The 17222-nt window shown below is 44.1% G+C and overlaps 1 protein-coding gene across 5 annotated transcripts in view; it reads right to left on the bottom strand.

Moving 5' to 3' along the window:
• The window catches only part of LOC121282799 (tumor protein p53-inducible protein 11-like), a 122144-nt gene that overhangs the window by 70693 nt on the left and 34229 nt on the right, over positions 1–17222 (bottom strand). For 2 of the 5 annotated variants that reach the window (XM_041196610.1, XM_041196611.1), the window contains exon 2: positions 483–667. The exons of the other annotated variants lie outside the window; for them this stretch is intronic. In XM_041196610.1, coding sequence (XP_041052544.1) covers positions 483–667 — 185 coding nt within the window. The remainder of the gene's footprint in view (positions 1–482; positions 668–17222) is intronic. 5 annotated transcript variants of the gene reach the window in all.

Genomic DNA, 17222 nt, shown 5'->3' with positions numbered 1-17222 from the left:
TTTATTTTTCCCCAAAGATTACTGACAATATTGGCAACATGGAAGTTTTTATATTATGGGAAAGGTACAGTTCCCAAAGACATTTGGAAAAATGAAATTTACATATTAAAGAGAGAAACATATATAAAGGAGAATGAAAGGCTATGTGCTGGGGGCCATGTAAGATCTAACAGCCTTGAAGAAGCCACCAGCCATTTGTGCATGAGTCTGTTGTGTCCAGTAACGAAAGTTGGATAAAGCCATTTTGAATTCCACTGTCAAGTGGGTACTGTGTTAACTTTCTTTTCTTTTAATCTAAAATCTATTTGGACTGTTGCCTTAAAGGAGTTGTGTAACTGGGAATCAGATTAATTCGGAATTTTAGGATTTGTTATAGTATTAATTAATAGTAGTCTTATGTCTGTGTGTGTAATCTTTTATTTTGTTAATAAATATTTTAATTTAATTTTTAAAATCTCTAAAGTTCTTAGTGGACTCCTTACTTCTGAATTCAGGCACACATCTTCTCATAATAAATACAAATTGCATTTGTATTTCTGACAGTGTGACCGAGTTTCCCTTGTGGATTTGGTCTGCCTGGCATACATCATCTGCTCCGTCATAACAGATGGGAGTCACTACCAAGGCAGGGCTGCCCGCAGCCTGCATCGTCGATGCCTCCGTGGATCTGTGAACGAATTGGAGTGATATATTAAGTCAGCATGTCCTTTACAGATTTCCCTCCATTTAAAATCCAGCAGGTAAGTGCTAAGCCCTTCACCTGGCTTCTGTCTAGACATAGCATCCCAATTCCACCCCTTCCAGGTGGAGGACATTCTGTTCATACATGGATGTGTATATAGAGACATTGCTCTTTGACAAGGATGATGAGTACATGTGTAAGCAGCCTCACATGGACACTTTTCCGTTTGTCTCCACAACCCTCAAAACTTTAGAGAGGGACCATTGTCTTGTCTTAGAAAGGCTAACTGCGTGGTCCCTTGTCAGCCATGGCCGTACACCCAGGAGGATGGAGTTTTGGAGTCACAAGTTGGCTGCCATCCACCAACCATGCCCCTTGGAGGCATCTATCTCTCTCCCTTCCTCCCTACCTGACTGCAGCAAAAGGCACAGAATGAACAGTAGCTCCACAGCTTGCTGAGATCTCGATGTTATGAGACCCATTAGTTGGGAACAAGCCTGCTGCAATGGGGGCTTCACCACAGACAGAAGTACAAAAGTGAGAATCTTTGCCATCCAGTTGCCTCATAATTATTAGAGTGTCCCTTTAGTCAGCCACTTGTGCTGACCTCAAATTCCACCCACCTGAGAAGACCCTCCTCCCACCTCGAGGGATCTCACTGACTGACTGTGGTCAAGGTCAGCTTGGAAAAATGGTGCGTATCACCTTTCAAACTCACTCCACCACCTTCTCCCTGCCCCCTGTCACCAACGACTTCCCCCACCATCATAGATCCACCCAATATTATCATTCCTCTCCCTTCTGTCACCCTTGAACCTTCTCCGTTACCCTGGACCCTATCACGATCTATCTCCATATGCCTTTCCTCCCCTCAGAGCCAACACCTGTTACCATGCTCACCCACCATGACCCTGACCCCTCCTGTTATTCAAGCCATCTGTATTGTCCCCCTTTGTGACCCACCTGATGAGATGTTGACCTACCAGACTCTCACCCAGGACCTGCCCTACCACATCCCACTCCCCCCTTTATAACTGTTCCCCCCATCACCTGTATCCTAAAGATCCTCCCCCACAAGGGCAGCCCCTGCCTCGAGGACGCTCCCCTAGCCCCCCCAGACATTCCCCATCCCCTTCCCCAGGCACTCTCCCCACTCTACCCTAATAAACCTACCCCTCCTGTCTAGCCTGTGCTCCAGCCTTCCATCTTACCTCCCTGTTTCCTGCCTCCCTTGTCCAGTTGGCGCACTGTTTGCTAATGACACTCAAGTGAAGTTATGCGAGGTCCCCAAGAAGGAGAATGCAACATGTATAAACCTCAAAGTTGTGGAAGAGGTGCATGCCCACCCATATACAGTCATAAAACTGAACTTCCTAAATTCTCATTGACGGGGCATTTAATTTGAAGGGTGAACTTAATTCTGGCCAGGTGGCTTTTTACTGAGCACACACGAGATGCTAACACACGCAAAAGGCTCCCCGATACTGTTCGCTGGGAAGCTCGACCCACCTTTAACCAGCTTTGGAATTGGGAGAACTAAATTCCAACAGGTTATCCTGCCCTGGGGAAGTGGATATTTTGCCTCCCACCAAATTAAATGCCCCTGCCTGACAATCCCCGCTGCTGGCAGGACCAGAAGATTCCACCCAATGTTATTGGCTAGAGAGGGGAGTTCATAGACAATACGTAACAGCGCGCTCACACACACACACACACACACAGACATAGACACACACACACACACACACACACACACACACACACACACACACACACACACATAGACACACACACACACACACACACACACACACACACACACACACACACACACACACACACACACACACACACACACACACACACACACACACACACACACACACACACACACACAGTGCAAGGTAAAGCCCATTCATTTTTTTAAATTCATTTACGGGATGTGGGTGTCGCTGGCTGGGCCAGCATTTATTGCCCATCTCTAGTTGCCCTTGAGAAAGTGGTGGTGAGCTGCCTTCTTGAACAGCTGCAGTCCATGTAGTGTAGGTACACCCACAGTGCTGTTAGGGAGGGATTTCCAGGATTTTGACCCAGTGACAGTGAAAGAAAGGCGATATATTTCCAAGTTAGGATGGTGAGTGGCTTGGAGGGGAACTTCCAGGTGGTGGTCTTCCCATCTATCTGCTGCCCTTGTCCTTCTAGATGGTGGTGGTCGTGGGTTTGGAAGGTGCTGTCTAAGAAGCCTTGGTGAATCCTGAAGTGCATCTTGTTGCTGGTACTCACTGCTGCTGCTGTTTGTCAGTGGTGGAGGGAGTGAATGTTTGCGGATATGGCGCCAATCAAGTGGGCTGCTTTGTCCCTGGATGGTGTCAAGCTTCTTAAGTGTTGTAGGAGCTGCACTCATCCAGGCAAGTGGAGAGCATTCCATCACACTCCTGAATCATTGGAAGGTACCAGATGTGTGGAAGGAGAGAGATGATTAACTCAGGCCAGGGAGATGAGGTGACAGAAAGCCAATTGTTTTTCTTTCTTTACCCAGTTATGGAGCAGCCATGTCTGAGGCCTGGGAGCCGAGCTCCACCTGCTTACCTTGCTCTCTAAGATACTCTCTCACCTTTGCAGTGACTTTCTTTCTGGTGGTGAGGGATTCATTTTGTGTTGTATTTTGTGTTCCCCTCCATCAAACACCACCACAATGTGTTACCTGCAGGGTCATGGAACAAACCCAGCAAGCAGGCAGCAACTCCACATTCAGATAAGCAATGGTGTTGGGCTGAGAGTGGCCATCGGCAGCGAGGCACAGTCGCAAAGTGAAAAACATCAGCACCACCCCTCACCCCCCAACAAATGTTATCTGACACCAACCTCACTGCTCAAGTGAACAAAAACAAGATTCAAGGGTTCCTGATGCTGTTATTCTACTTTTCAGTCAACCCCCAAACTCACATCAACTCATTCCACTGTATTTTCAGAATGATCACATTAACATCCAGACAAAAAAATGCTAGCATTTTGAGTTCTATGCAAGGGATTTTACTCACATACTCACTGGCAGACATACTCAGTCATTGACATATTTGTAAACTCAAACAGACACCAGATTATATCTGAGACAGCTAGGGTTGCCAACTATGATGAAATGTATTCCTGGAGGTTTCATCACATAACTTGGCCCCATGCTCCAGCCATTCGTTGGCCAATGCATCCTTCCTTATGATGTACTGCCTTCCTACACCAATTAGAAAGCAAATGGACTCAATACCCAATTGGATGATGCTTGACTGTCAGCCAAACAGCCTTTATTTCCCATTTTCAACATTTTTATATCTGATAAAGAGAACTGTTCAAAGAAAATAACTAAAAAATCATCAGGGCATTAAGAAATATTTTTTTCTCCAGGGTTGCATACAGCAGCATCGTGGACACTCCAGGTCAATCCTGGAGGGTTGTAAACCCAATGTACCATCCACGCACTGAGGGAGTAGAATTCCCAGAAGTTTAATAAGTCTATGGGGTTTTGAGGTAGAGCCCTTGCGTTAATTACACTGAGTGCCATTACATCCCTTAGACCCTGGGGAAGCCAACACTTAATATAAAAATTTTAGAAAAATACTATCAATTAAGGTGGCCCATTGGATAACAGTTTGGGGAGAATGACTGATTCCACAACCTATCAATATCACAGTGGGATGCCTGCCAGTTCACTGTTTGATTGACAGTTCCAGGTGTTTATAAGGTCTTTGAAGTTGGGGTGCAAATGCAAATTCTTATTGTTATAAGGGATTAAGTGGCTGAATTGAAATTTAGTGAATAGGTTTTTATCAATGGGGACATTTCTTCTCAAATAGTGAATTCATCAGTAGGCACTCAGATTTTATATCATTGCCTCTCAGCATGGATCAATCAAGCAGGGGGCAGTAGTTGTGAGCATTGGAAGAAATAGAAAGTATAGGTACCTGAGCTTGAGAGCAAACAAAACTGGCAGGTACATGCAAATATGGAGTGAAGGAATTTGGCAACAGAAAAGCTAACATGAAGTAGGGCCTGAATGTACAGAAGGAGAGGACCCCTGGCTTACCTAAAATGGCACCAGAGCCCTAATTCCAGTAGTCCAGTCCTGAACCCAGCCCCCACTATTTCACTGGGGTTTGGGAGGGTGGGGGGTGTGGGAAGGAACAGAGGCAGGTTGTGTTTTGTACACCTATGGTTCATGGAGGCAGCTGCACATGTCACAGATCCAACTTTTGTCAGCAGGGTTACATGACTTGTGCAATTTGGACCTATCAGGAGAGCATCTGAGGTTAATGGAATTATTTGGAAAGTTAGGGTATGCTTTTGGAGAGATAGGATACCTCTTTGGATATGGTCCTGGGACACCTTTAAGAGAGATGAGGTGCCCTTTCGGAGGGGTAAAATGCCCTTTGGGAGAAGACAATTTCCCTTTGGGATTGTTAGAAGTAGACATGAATGTGTGTGAAAAGTAGTTAAATTCATTGGAATTGTCAAGCCAAAAAACTTAAAACTCCTTCACTTTAAATATCTGAATCAAAAAAGTGCCTGAAGTGTTAAAAAAAATCAGTCCTTGTTATTTCACTCTGTCTGTTGACATAAGCCTGAGAGTTATCAATATAGGATTAGTGCTGCATGACTGATTCCACAACCTATCATTATCACAATGGGGTGCCTGCCAGTTCACTGTTTGACTGACAGTTCCAGGTGCTTTGATACAAATGTTTATTGTTATAAGGAACTACCTGGTTGGATTGAAATGTAGTGAATAGGTTTTTATCAATGAGAGCGTTTCTTCTAAAATAGTGAATTCATCAACAGGCAATTAGAATTTTACTTTATTTCCTCTCAGCATGGATCCTGAACCTTGCCTATGGTTGGTACAGGCTGAGTTGTCATAGAGTAAGAAGGGTAGTGGGTGGGAGGCATGGGTTGCCATGAGTTAGTCCTAAGTTAGTATATGGGCTTTAAAAGGGTCTTGGAGGTGGGTGGAGGAACATAGGTTGGCATGGAAGGCATGAGGTGGCATGGATTGGAATGGATGGGACATAGTGAGTGTTAAAAGGGTGCAAGGATGTGAGGGGGTGAGGGCTAGAGAGTTGTTTTTTGTTTTATTGGGTTTTTTTTGCAGTCGGGACAAAGTGCTGAATTACCAAGGCCAGCCTTTTGCCCAGTCCACCTCCGCACCCGGCAACCCCTGTGCTTCCTCCAAACTGTTTCTGGGGTCGGCGGCCACAATTCCTGTTAACAACTACCTTCGTGGAATGAAAATCCCACCATTCGGGACAGTTTTTCAGGAGTCAGGTTGGAGCCGGGAATTCTCTCGACTCTGTGTTCTCCATCCAGGAACAAAAATTCAGGCCCAGGTGTTCATCCCGAGGGTTTCAGCACAGGAGAGAGAGAGAGCTCACAGAATTTGGACAGACAGGTCAGTATCACCTTCAACACAGCATACCCAGGTCATAACAAAAGTAGACAACAGGCAGGCTACCAATGGTGGTTGGGTCAGGAATGGCAATGGAAAATCAAACCGGTGGATATAAAAGTTGTATGTGGCCATTGAGGTAGAAAGAGGAATAGGCCATTCAGTCCTTTCAGCCTGCTACGCCACTAAATCAGATCATCACTGATCTGCACCACCCTCTATTTCCTACCTTTGTTCCATATCATTTGGCACCCTTAACAAAAATCTGTCAATCTCGGCCTTGGAAGCTCCTATTAACCCAGCAACTGCAGACTTTTAGAAGAGTACCAATTTTCCACGAGCTGTGTGTGAGAAAGTCCATTCTGATTTTCTTCTTAAAATAAGATAAGGCTATTTAAGAAAGTGTCCCTGTTTCTTAATTCCCTGAGGAAAGGGTTTCTTTCTATCAACCCCATCAATCTAATTTAACATTTTAAGCATCTCAATCAATCACCACTCAATTTCTATTCTCAAGGGACTACAAGCCAAATTTATGTAACCTGTCCTTTAACCTGTTTAGAGTATCGGATATCATTCTGATGCTACACCCTTCCAAGGCCAGAACATCCTTCCTAAGGTTTGGTGCCCAGAACGGAACACAGTATTTGAGCTGTGGCCTGAGCAAGGCTCTATACAATTGAAGCAGAACTTCCTCCCCTTTGTCATCCAGCCCCTTTGAGATCAAGTTATTCTTTGGAAGTTTTTTCTAAAAATATACTTCTTTTAGATGCTACATCTGGAGAGTTGTGTCCACTTCAGATTCACGAACTTCAAATAGGAATGAACAAAGATCTGCAACAGATCTCAGGGGGCTGAGCATGATTTCCCTACTGGTAAGAGGACTTATACAATTGGGAAAGTACTAACCATATAAATGTTGGTAGAATATGGATGTTGGTCTGTGATGCCAACACAACTAAAGCAGCAGGAAAGAGAGATGTAGTTCTGAAAATAGAGAAACTTTACAGCCTGTGGTATAGATTCAAGTTAAAAATTTACATAGAATTTCTTTACCCAAAGGACAACAAGTGGGACAAAACTGTCAGAGCAGCTGGCTGAACAGAAAGTTTTACAGCATGTTGATGAGGAAGTTCTCAACTTTTTAAGGGACTCACGGGCCAGAAATTTCCCCGTTGGGGGGTTGTGCGGGGGCAGGCAGGAACCTGATCGGCGCTCCGGCGCCATTTTACATGGGTGGGCCAATTATGGCCCGCCCATCGTAACGCACGACCGGAAGCGCTGAGCGCTCCCTGTGCAGGCGGAGGAGATTCCTTGAGTTGTTCCCTGCGCTCTTTCACGCATGTGCACAAAAAGTGCAGAGATCTCCCCAAGGCACAGAGGTGCCTCAGCTAGATTTGTTTCAGTGCTAAAGTTTTAAATAAAGGATTTTAGACTTTTAAAACACGTCCCCTCATGTGACACTATCACATTAGCTGGGACATGTCAAAGAATAAATGTATAAGTTTTTATTAGATTTTAAAACATTTCATGAAACCTCATCCCGCCCGTGAATGAGGTTTCATGAAAAATGCGAAGGCTGCCTGGGCTCTTCATCTGCCCGCCAACCTTAAGATTGGGCTGGCAGCTCATTAAATTGAGTTAATTAGGTTTTAAATGGCCTTAATAGGCCTCTGACAGTTCAGCGGGAGCGCAGCCAACTCGAGTGCGCGCCTGCCGAACTGAAAATCGATATGACGTGCAGTGATGTAGGGACGCCCACCCAACGTCACTGTGCGTCATTTCACGCGTCGGTGGGCAGGCCACACCCCCTACTCACCGACGGGAAAATGCTGCCCACAGTTACCGGATATGGGCCAGGAAAGTAGACAACAGCTGGATGAGACCATTGGATCTCTTGGTGAAAGATGTCACTATGTATAGATGCCCGAATAAGTTCCAGGGAACTGTATAAACTCATGTCACCCCTTTCTCACTGGTGAAACAGTCATGTTGATACTCACTTCAGGCTTATGGTGAAATAAATAGTTAACTAAAATAGCAGAAAGATAGTATTACTTATAAACTTTAGCACAGCTCAGCCACAGCTGTTGGGAATATAAGGGAAGTGGAGAGCAATCAATATACTAAAAACCTGAACAGCCAATTTTACAGTGCAGAAAAGAGTCATTCAGCCCATCTGGCATGTACTGAGCTTCTTCCCCACAAGCCACCTAGTTTAATTCCCCATGCCCTCACCATCTTAAATTCCCTTTAATTATTTTCATGATTAGCTTAGATTTATGAAGAGGGATGAAAGGGGCCCTAACAAAAGCTGTTTTAAAGATTTTTTCAGTAGGTCTTACCAAGAGGTTTAGAGGATTGTAAGGTTGAACAGTGGTGTTTATTGATAACACATAACTATTTACACATGTATAAAGTGTCACCCAAACTAAAAGCTGACTTCTGTTTGACTTTTTCCATACAACTGTCTAGTGTCTAGTATCATGTATTTTTCTACATCACACTGTGCGTGATAATGTTCTCCAGTCCCACATTAACCCTGGCTGTGCCGAACACCCTTACATTACACCTTCCCTCAGTCTTTACCCAACATATTTACAGTACAATCTTTCCCCCCTTCTCCCCGCCTCAAGTCTCTGACTTTATAAATTCAGACAGCCTGGGGTCTTGACAATTCTTCCAGATCTCATTCTGGTCACATTTGGAGGGGGAGTGCTAGGCTCAGTTGCCTTGGGAAAGCTTTGTTGGAGTTGAACTTGCAGTATTCCGTGCTTCTGGCTCTTGGTTGTCTCCATCTTTTTCACTTTATGCGCTCCTTGGAGTTGAACCTTTCCTTTTCAACAACCCACCTGCTTTGTTCAGACACCATGGGGCTGTCCCATCGCTTCTGAAGGGAGTGTTCATTCCGTTCCTTTATAGTCCCTTCTCGCCATGGTCTTTCTGAGAGTTGATGGTGTATCTCCATTCCTCATCCATAAGCTCAGCCTGCAATTTGGCTTTCATCACCACACTGTGTTCTTTCCTGTGCCCTTGTACCTCCCGAAGGTGTGCTCTGGTGAGTTGATAGTGACCACACTCCTGCTCCAGCATAGTCTTGCTGCTGTGCACTTTGGTGGAAATCGCTGTTTCATTGCCATGGTGCTTCTCGTTTGTGTGGCAGCAACTGTTGCAGTCTGACACTGGGACTCATCATTCTGTTGCTGGTCATTCTCATGTGTGTCTTTCACTCGAAGTATGGTGGCACTTAATCTGATGGTTTGGCTGGTCTGACCAAAGAGGAGCTTCTGCCGCCTGCAAGGGAGCTGGACAAACCGGCTCTGCAAAGAGTGAAGACAATTCAGAGCTGAAGTCTCGGTTGAGAATCTCTTCACTGGTGGACCTCTTGGGCTCTTGCAGTTCTGTGTAGGTGATGACAGAGGTTGATGTCTTCTACTGATTTGAGGAGGTTAAGGGCAATGCAGGCACCCTGCTTGAGGGAGAAAAGGATTGGTTTCAGACGACGTACAAAATTTCTAATATTTGCTTATCGCCATATCGGACAGGTTGGAGGAACATGCCTATGACTGGAAGTAGGATTCCTCCAGGGCCATAGAGTGGCATGTCTGTCTTTTGTAGCCAGAGGCCTTTCAGCCACTGTTCCTTTCCCAAGTCTAATTTGAAATTGGTGAGGTGATCGTCTACAGAGCTGTCAGCATTCCAAATGTAGAATCCGGATCCCTGATCTCACCCAAGAAGCTCAACTCTGTGGATTGTTTTGGGATCCTCTGCATCTCTCGGAGTCTTAGACTTGCACAAAGTGTCCCACCCTGTTGCAGTTGAAACACTGCACAGAGATTGCTGGACATTGCTCTCGCCTGTGAGGTCTTTTAGCTCCAAAGTGCTGACAGTCTCCCACCAACGTCTGGTCTGTTTGGTACTGTCTTCCTTGGCCTGGAATCTCCCTGCCCTTTTGTTGCTTTATGAACTGGACTGTTGGGAGTTGCTCTGTGCCGTGGCTTAACCTCACCACATGAAACAGACTGGTATTGTTGGCGAGTTTCAGACTGCCTGGCTATTTGGATGGCCTTTTCTAGAGTCAGGTCTTCTTTTGCCTGTAGTTTGTCTGAAAGGGCATCATCAGCCATTCTGACTACTATCCAGTCTTGTATGAGCTCTGATTTAAGGGCACTATAGTCAGAGCCTTCAGCCAATCTGTATAATTCATTTATAAAAGAGTCAACGGGATCTCCAGGCTGTTGGACTCACTTTTCAAACTTTGCTGGGTCTAAAATGTTATTACTTCTTTAATTAAAGTAGGTCTCGAAGGATTTCAGAACATCTTCAACCTTATATGAAGATTCATTTATTCCTTGCCCTGCAACAGGAGCATAAGAAATAGGAGCAGGAATAAGTCATTCAGCCCTTCAAGCCCATCCTGCCATCCAGTGAGATTGTGACTGATCTTCTTCTTCAACACCACGTTAATGGCTGTCAGGCCTGAGCACAGTAGTGTATTCACTTGTTCAGCCTTTATCTTCTTATCTAATCCAGAAGCTATCCTGAAAATTTTTTTCGCCAAAGTCACCAATTCTGGTCCGGCCTTTGTGTCAGTCCAAATTGATCTGATAGGGTTGGTATATTACCCATGGCTGCTTTTCAGCTCAGGCGAGTACAGCTTTGAATGCTGTTTCACCTTTAAGGATGGCACTGCAGTTCCTGTTTTTTCAATCCTCCTTCCCACGTTTGTCAGGTTTTAGCAGACCCAACCTCCAAGGGTTTGATTTTTTTGCAGTGAATTTTTAAGTCAAAGATTTGAGCCCCTTTAGAATATTTTTGGAGTATTTTAGAGTATTTAAAAGGTGGTTCCAGCTTTGGCTGAGTTTGTAAAAGTTTTTTTTTATGAAGCTCAGCTGCTGCGTGGTATGATGCCTACCCTGGCAGACCACAGAATTAACGAAACGGACTGCTTGCACTGATTAATAGCCTGAAGGCTTTTAAAGGCCAGTCCAACCATGGAACTGAATTTTTGCTCTTCCTTGCTGTGTCCTTTGAATCTGCAATCAATGGGCCTCCACATCAGTTCTTTAGCTGCACAGTGGACTTTCCTTCTGCTTTGCTACCATTTTAGGCAATCTGCAGCCGTGTCTTTAGTCCAGGCGCACTCCAGTCGGGTCACAATGTTGTTCCTTTAGTTTATCAGACCCCAGGTCCTTTGCCAGCTTCTTCATTCCTGGGTTCATTCATGCGTTGCCACCATGTTGTATGAGTTTGTTCAGTAGGACTTATGAAGGGGTTCAGAGGCTTGTAAGGTCAAACAATCAAGTTCATTGGTAACACATGACGATTAACATATGTAAAAAGTGTCGCCCAAACTAGGAGCTAACTTCACGCTGACTTCTCCTTGACCCTCTTTATACAACTCCATCTCCTGTCTACTGCCATGTGTCTCTCTACATCACACTGTAGGTAGTGCTGTTCTCCAGTCCCACATTAACCCTTACTATGCCAAATACCCTGTACTACAAATGCCACAAGGAGATACTATTGGTAATTGAGGAATTTTCACACTAGACACAGAAGGTGCAGTGAATAGGAAAATGAACAAAAAGTGTCAGAAATCTGTCCCTTCAGCAGCAGGTCCCTTATAGCCATGCAGTCAACATGTCTCAATATAATGCCTGCTATTTAACATAAGCACATTTAATAAAGAAGAGCCTCTACATATTATACATGCATGAGTTGCCACCATGTTGTATGGGTTTGTTCAGTAGGACTTATGAAGGGGTTCAGAAGCTTCTGAAGAGACAGCCTGTCATCTATGCTTCCCACTTGGATTCTGCCTGCCCCTTCACCACATGGGCTCCAGTCATTCAAGATGGCAACACCTCCATCTCAAGAGCAACTCATGCTGAGAAATAAATGTTGGGCTTCACCAGCGCTGCCCAGGTTCCAAAAAATAAACTGGCTTTTTTAGCCTGAAACCCATTCCTTAACTCACATAATTTGCCCTGAACTATAGAGAGAGCTCAGCATTGACACAGTCACCTAGGGATTTACAAAAATGTTTTACAAATCCAAACAAAGGTGACTAGGAGGAGATTGCACTCCTCTAAGCCTCTGGCCTATCAATGCTGAGGAGATAGCATCACTAGCTGGCAAGAAAAGCAGAAGCCTCATGTGCTCCAGATATGTGACACTGGTCTCAAGGCCACATTGAGAATCGAGAGTGATGGAGCGCTATGGTACATCCCAAAATTGAACAGTTTCCGGCTAAATCAATCTTGGAACATAGACATCAGCAGAAGGGTAGCTAGTGTGCTCTTAAATGTTCAGTCTAGTTAGTCAGCTCTGAATAATTACAAAAAGATAGGATGGACCATTTGAACCAACTCAGAACTAACCAGAATTGTGAGGGAAAAAAAACTCGATTTTATATAGCACCTGATGACCTAAAGCACTTTAGAATAGAGGCTACATTTTGAAAAGTACTTCATCGGTTGTAATATAGGAAATGTGCAGTAAACTTGTGCATAGCGAGGTCCCACAAAAACAGCGTAATAACGACCTGATAATCTGTTATTGTGGCGTTGGTTAATCAGACCAATCTGAAACATTGACAATACTGCTGCCCACAAAGCTGACTGAACAGTGGGATGCACCCTAACTAATTCCTGCTCCTAAAGGGAACCGTTTAATTACCCAATTGAATCTACAGGGTCACTTGGAACAACAAACTGAAACACTGAATGAATTCTACACAGAAACTGCAAAGCAAAAGGAGAGAATTTAAATTTGATGCTGAGGTAGTGGTTTAAGGGAAAGAATCCATTCAGCTGTGTAGGTCTCAGCAGATTTTCAGTCTTGCAGTTAATTTACAGCTTCATCATGCCCAAGCCCATCGATTAATGGGGGCCTGAAGTTTCTGAGACACTGTATGCAGAACCTGCTGATATCCTGCTTCACACTGTGTTTTGAGAGAATTTTTCAGGGAGTATTTGAAACATAAAGAATGACAAATCTGAAGGATCACACCAATGTGAGCTATGACTACAGTCATGGCAAGTTCTGAAATGTCAGTTAAAAATTGCACACACGAGACAGAGAAGATGCACCTCCTAATATCGGAACATATTCAAAATGTTACAACTGAGATGGGCGGAGTGCACAGTTGATCTAGCTCCACTGCTCCACAGGTCATACCATTAGTTTAAAAGTTTAATTTAATCACCAAAATGGCCAATTGTTAACCTTCACTACTGGCACTACTGCACTACCCAGAAAATAAGAGACTTTAACCAGGCTTCTTTCAATAAACAACAAACTGATTAGTTCATTATAAAATCAGTCTTGTCTAATATAAAGGCAAAGCTTATCAACATTCAGTATGGAATATGAAATTATACTAGTTACTCTTTTGAGATATCCTAAGACAGACACAGCCACACACAGAGACACACACGCACACGCGCTCGCAGTCACATGCGCACACAGTCACACGCACAGTCACAGTCACATGCACACAGTCACAGTCAAACAAAACAATGAAATAAAAATTGAAACAGAGGAATTCTGCCAAAGGTTAAAAGTCAATGGTTCAAAAGCAAAGGATGGTGCAGTCCTTTAAATGGCATCTGGGTTATACAGTTGTCTCTCAGCACTGATACGCAAAACAATCAATGACTCTGGCACTACTTTTCAGATGGGCTTGAGGACCACTTTCAGGTACTCTAGCCAAGCATGTGGCGACTCAGAAGCAGCTTGTTTTCACTTCTGGCTGTGGACTGCAATAAGGCCTACTGTCTTCCTTCTCAAGCAGTTGGTCCTTCACTTCTCAAAAGCAAAATGAAACTCACTTTATAAAACACAGTTTTCCAGGCATGGTTTCTTTTTCAGAGCCATAAAACCCAAGTGACCCCATTTTGCACACAGTTCATTGGGTCAAGAGGTTGACAGTTTTTTTTCCAACTGCTTTGTTACCCTTTCTTGCAAAAGAGAGCTTTTTCTATGAATAGCAATCAGAGTCTTGCATTAACCCTTTAAGGGACAGCGTCTTTTAAAATGCCGATTCTTCCAGAATGTCCCAAGTCCGTGAATATGAACCATTTCCTGTGATGAAGTGTTCATGACAAAATCTGTGTCACTATGGGATCCTGGGGGAGCTGGTGGGGGAGGGGAGAGGCGGGCAAAAGCGGTGGTGTCCCCAGGGTATTTTATTGGTTTATTAACATATTATTTCTGTAACTGATCACTAACTAGCACAATCTCTACAACTTTGGGCAGCCTTTCGAAAAGCCAGGGGTTCCCGGTGTGGTGTCAGTATCTGCAAGAGGTTTCGCATGTTTCAAAATCATTAGCACCAATGGGAATCCCCCTCCCTCCAATCAGCTCTCTTCACTCCCAAATTAGCTGAATGGCTCATTTCAGCCCAAGCAACATATGAAGCAAACTTTGACTACCAGTCACTGAGACAGACTGAGGATTTCTTTACCTTAGGCTACACCTTGGCACTTAACTTTCACAACACTCCATTCTCTTAGTGCCTCGATCAGACAAAAAGACAGAGAAGCATCGAAGTGTCTTGAGAACCGCTCAGAGTCCTTCATGATATGGCTTTCAGCATCATGAGGCCATTATTCTGGGATATTCTACACAACACCATTGAAAAAGTAACAATTCCAAGTGGACTGCAGCTCACCACCATGCCTTTTCATGATATCTAGGGATGGGCAATGAATGCAGGCTTCTCAGCATCTCCCACATCCAAGAACAAACAAGTTAGAAATAAATAAATAGCAAAATAGCGTGGATGCTGGAAATCAGAAATAAAAACAGAAAAGGCTGGAAATGCTCAGCTGGTCGGACAACAGATGAAGCTCATGATAACATCGAGGAACAGGAACATCTTTACAGCCTTCCAGACTCAACACTGAGTTCCAACAATTTCATGAAGTAACCTCTGCCCCCATTTTGTTTCTTTTTTTTTGCTGGTTTTAGTTGAACTCTTTTTCCTTTGCTTTCAGGTGGCAACTGTTCATTATCCTCTCATTCACAACCCCATGAGACACATGATTTTACTGCGCACTGACCCTTGTTCTGGCTATTAACACATTCTGCTATCTTACCTTTATGCCATGATCAACACCTTCTTTAGTCTTTACCATTACCATTAACACTCCCTTTGCTTTGTGTCCATGACGTCTTTGTCAATCTCTCCTGACCGCCCACCTATCCCTGACCACCCATCTTGCTGCACCTGCTCCACCCCCTCTTAAATGGTATAAAATCAACCACATTCCTATTTCTCTTTAGCTCTGAAGAAGTTACATGGACTCAGTGTTAACTCTGTTTCTCTCTCCACAGATGCTGCCAGACCTGCTGAGATTTTCCAGCATCTGCAGTGTTCTGCTTTTACCCATGAGACACATGCCTTTGTTTCTTTACTTGTTTCGTAACCATTCTTTTTGCCAACTCTTTTGTCATTTGATCTGTCTTGTCTTCCACTTGATCACAACCTTCCCTTTTGTTCTTTTCCCCAACCCCAACTCCTCTCATTTGCTTTAAACTGATTGTATTCCAACTTTTCTCAGTCTGATGAAAGGACATTTGACCTGAAACATTAACTGTTTCTCTCTCCACAGATGCTGCCTGACCTGTGGAGTATTTCCAATATTTTCTGTTTTATTTTTAAGGTTGTGCTTTCACTACTAGCCCACTTGGTTACTGGAATATTCCTCACCTTCAACACCAGTAGCCAAAAGGCCATTCACTTGTTCAAATGCCAAGCACACTAATATCTCAATAAACAGCAGCTACCAAATTCAAACATCCTGTGGATGTTTTAAACTACTTTCTCCTGTAACTCTGCTCATCCCTATATGGAACAGAAGACGATGATAAGTAGGAGCAGGACTGAACCCTATGGTCCATCAAGCCAGATCCACCATTCAATACAATCAAGGTTGATTTGCTTCAACTCCACTTTCCTGCCCACTCCCCATTTCCTTTGGTTCCTTGAGACACCAAAAATCTGCCCATCTTCGCCTTAAATACAGTCAATGATGGAGCATTCACAGTTCCGAAAGCAGCCTCATTCGTGCAGAAACCCCTAGGCAACATCAAGAAGAGAGGATCAATCATTGGATACTAAGAAGGTGCCGATGTCGAGGCTGATGTGTGGAACGATGGAAAAGAACAAAGTCAGGAACCAGCACATCAATGGGTGAGTGAAGATTATGGGGTCATCGAAGAAAGTAGCCGAGGAGAGATTGAAATGGTATGGTCACGTTACGGAGAGAGGAAATATGGTGAGGGGAGTGATGGATATGGGGCTGCCAGGGAGAAGGAAAGGAGGAAGGCCTAAGACCAGATTGGAAGGTGTGGTGGCGAGATAGAGTAAGCGCAGCAGGGTTGGAAGAGGAATGGGTGACAAGAGGAGATAAAGATGTGATCAACCAGCATTGTGGCGAGCCCAAGTAAAATGGGAGAAGCTGAAATAAGATGGACATCCACAAGTTACGTAGATAAATTGGAGAGGTTGGGACTGTTTTCTTTGGAGAAGAGAAGGTTGAGATAAGATTTGATAGGAGGCATTCAGAATCATAAGGAGTCTGGACAGAGTAGATAGCAAGAATTTGTTGCCATTGGTGGAAAGATTGAAAAAAGGCAGAGTTAAAGTGACTGACAAAAAAAAACAATGGCAACATAAGGAAAAATGTTTTGGTTTAGGTTGGTTAGGATCTGGAATGGTTAGGACCTGGAATGGTTCAGATCCAGAATGGTTAGGATCTGGAATGAACTGCTTGAAAGTGTAGTGGCAGCAGGTTCAAATGAGGCATTCAAGAAGGAATTAAAAGGAAGAATGTCTAGGGAGAAGGTGGGGGACTGGCACTAGGTGAATTACTCCTTCAGGGAGCCAGGACAGACGATGGGTCAAACAGCTTCCTACTGTGTTTAACCATTCTACGATTCTATGATTCTCTAACCCTCTGGAGTCCAGAATTCCAAAGGTTCACAACACTGAGTGAAAACATTTCTCTTCATCTCAGTGCTAAACTATCAGACCCTTATCCTGAGACTGTATCCCTGTGTTCTAGATTCCTATCTACCCTGTCAAGCTCCTTCAGGATC

This window comes from Carcharodon carcharias, chromosome 10 (assembly GCF_017639515.1).
Source record: "Carcharodon carcharias isolate sCarCar2 chromosome 10, sCarCar2.pri, whole genome shotgun sequence".
In the NCBI taxonomy this organism is placed as follows: Eukaryota; Metazoa; Chordata; class Chondrichthyes; order Lamniformes; family Lamnidae; genus Carcharodon; species Carcharodon carcharias.
This window is presented reverse-complemented; position numbering and strand designations above follow the sequence as displayed.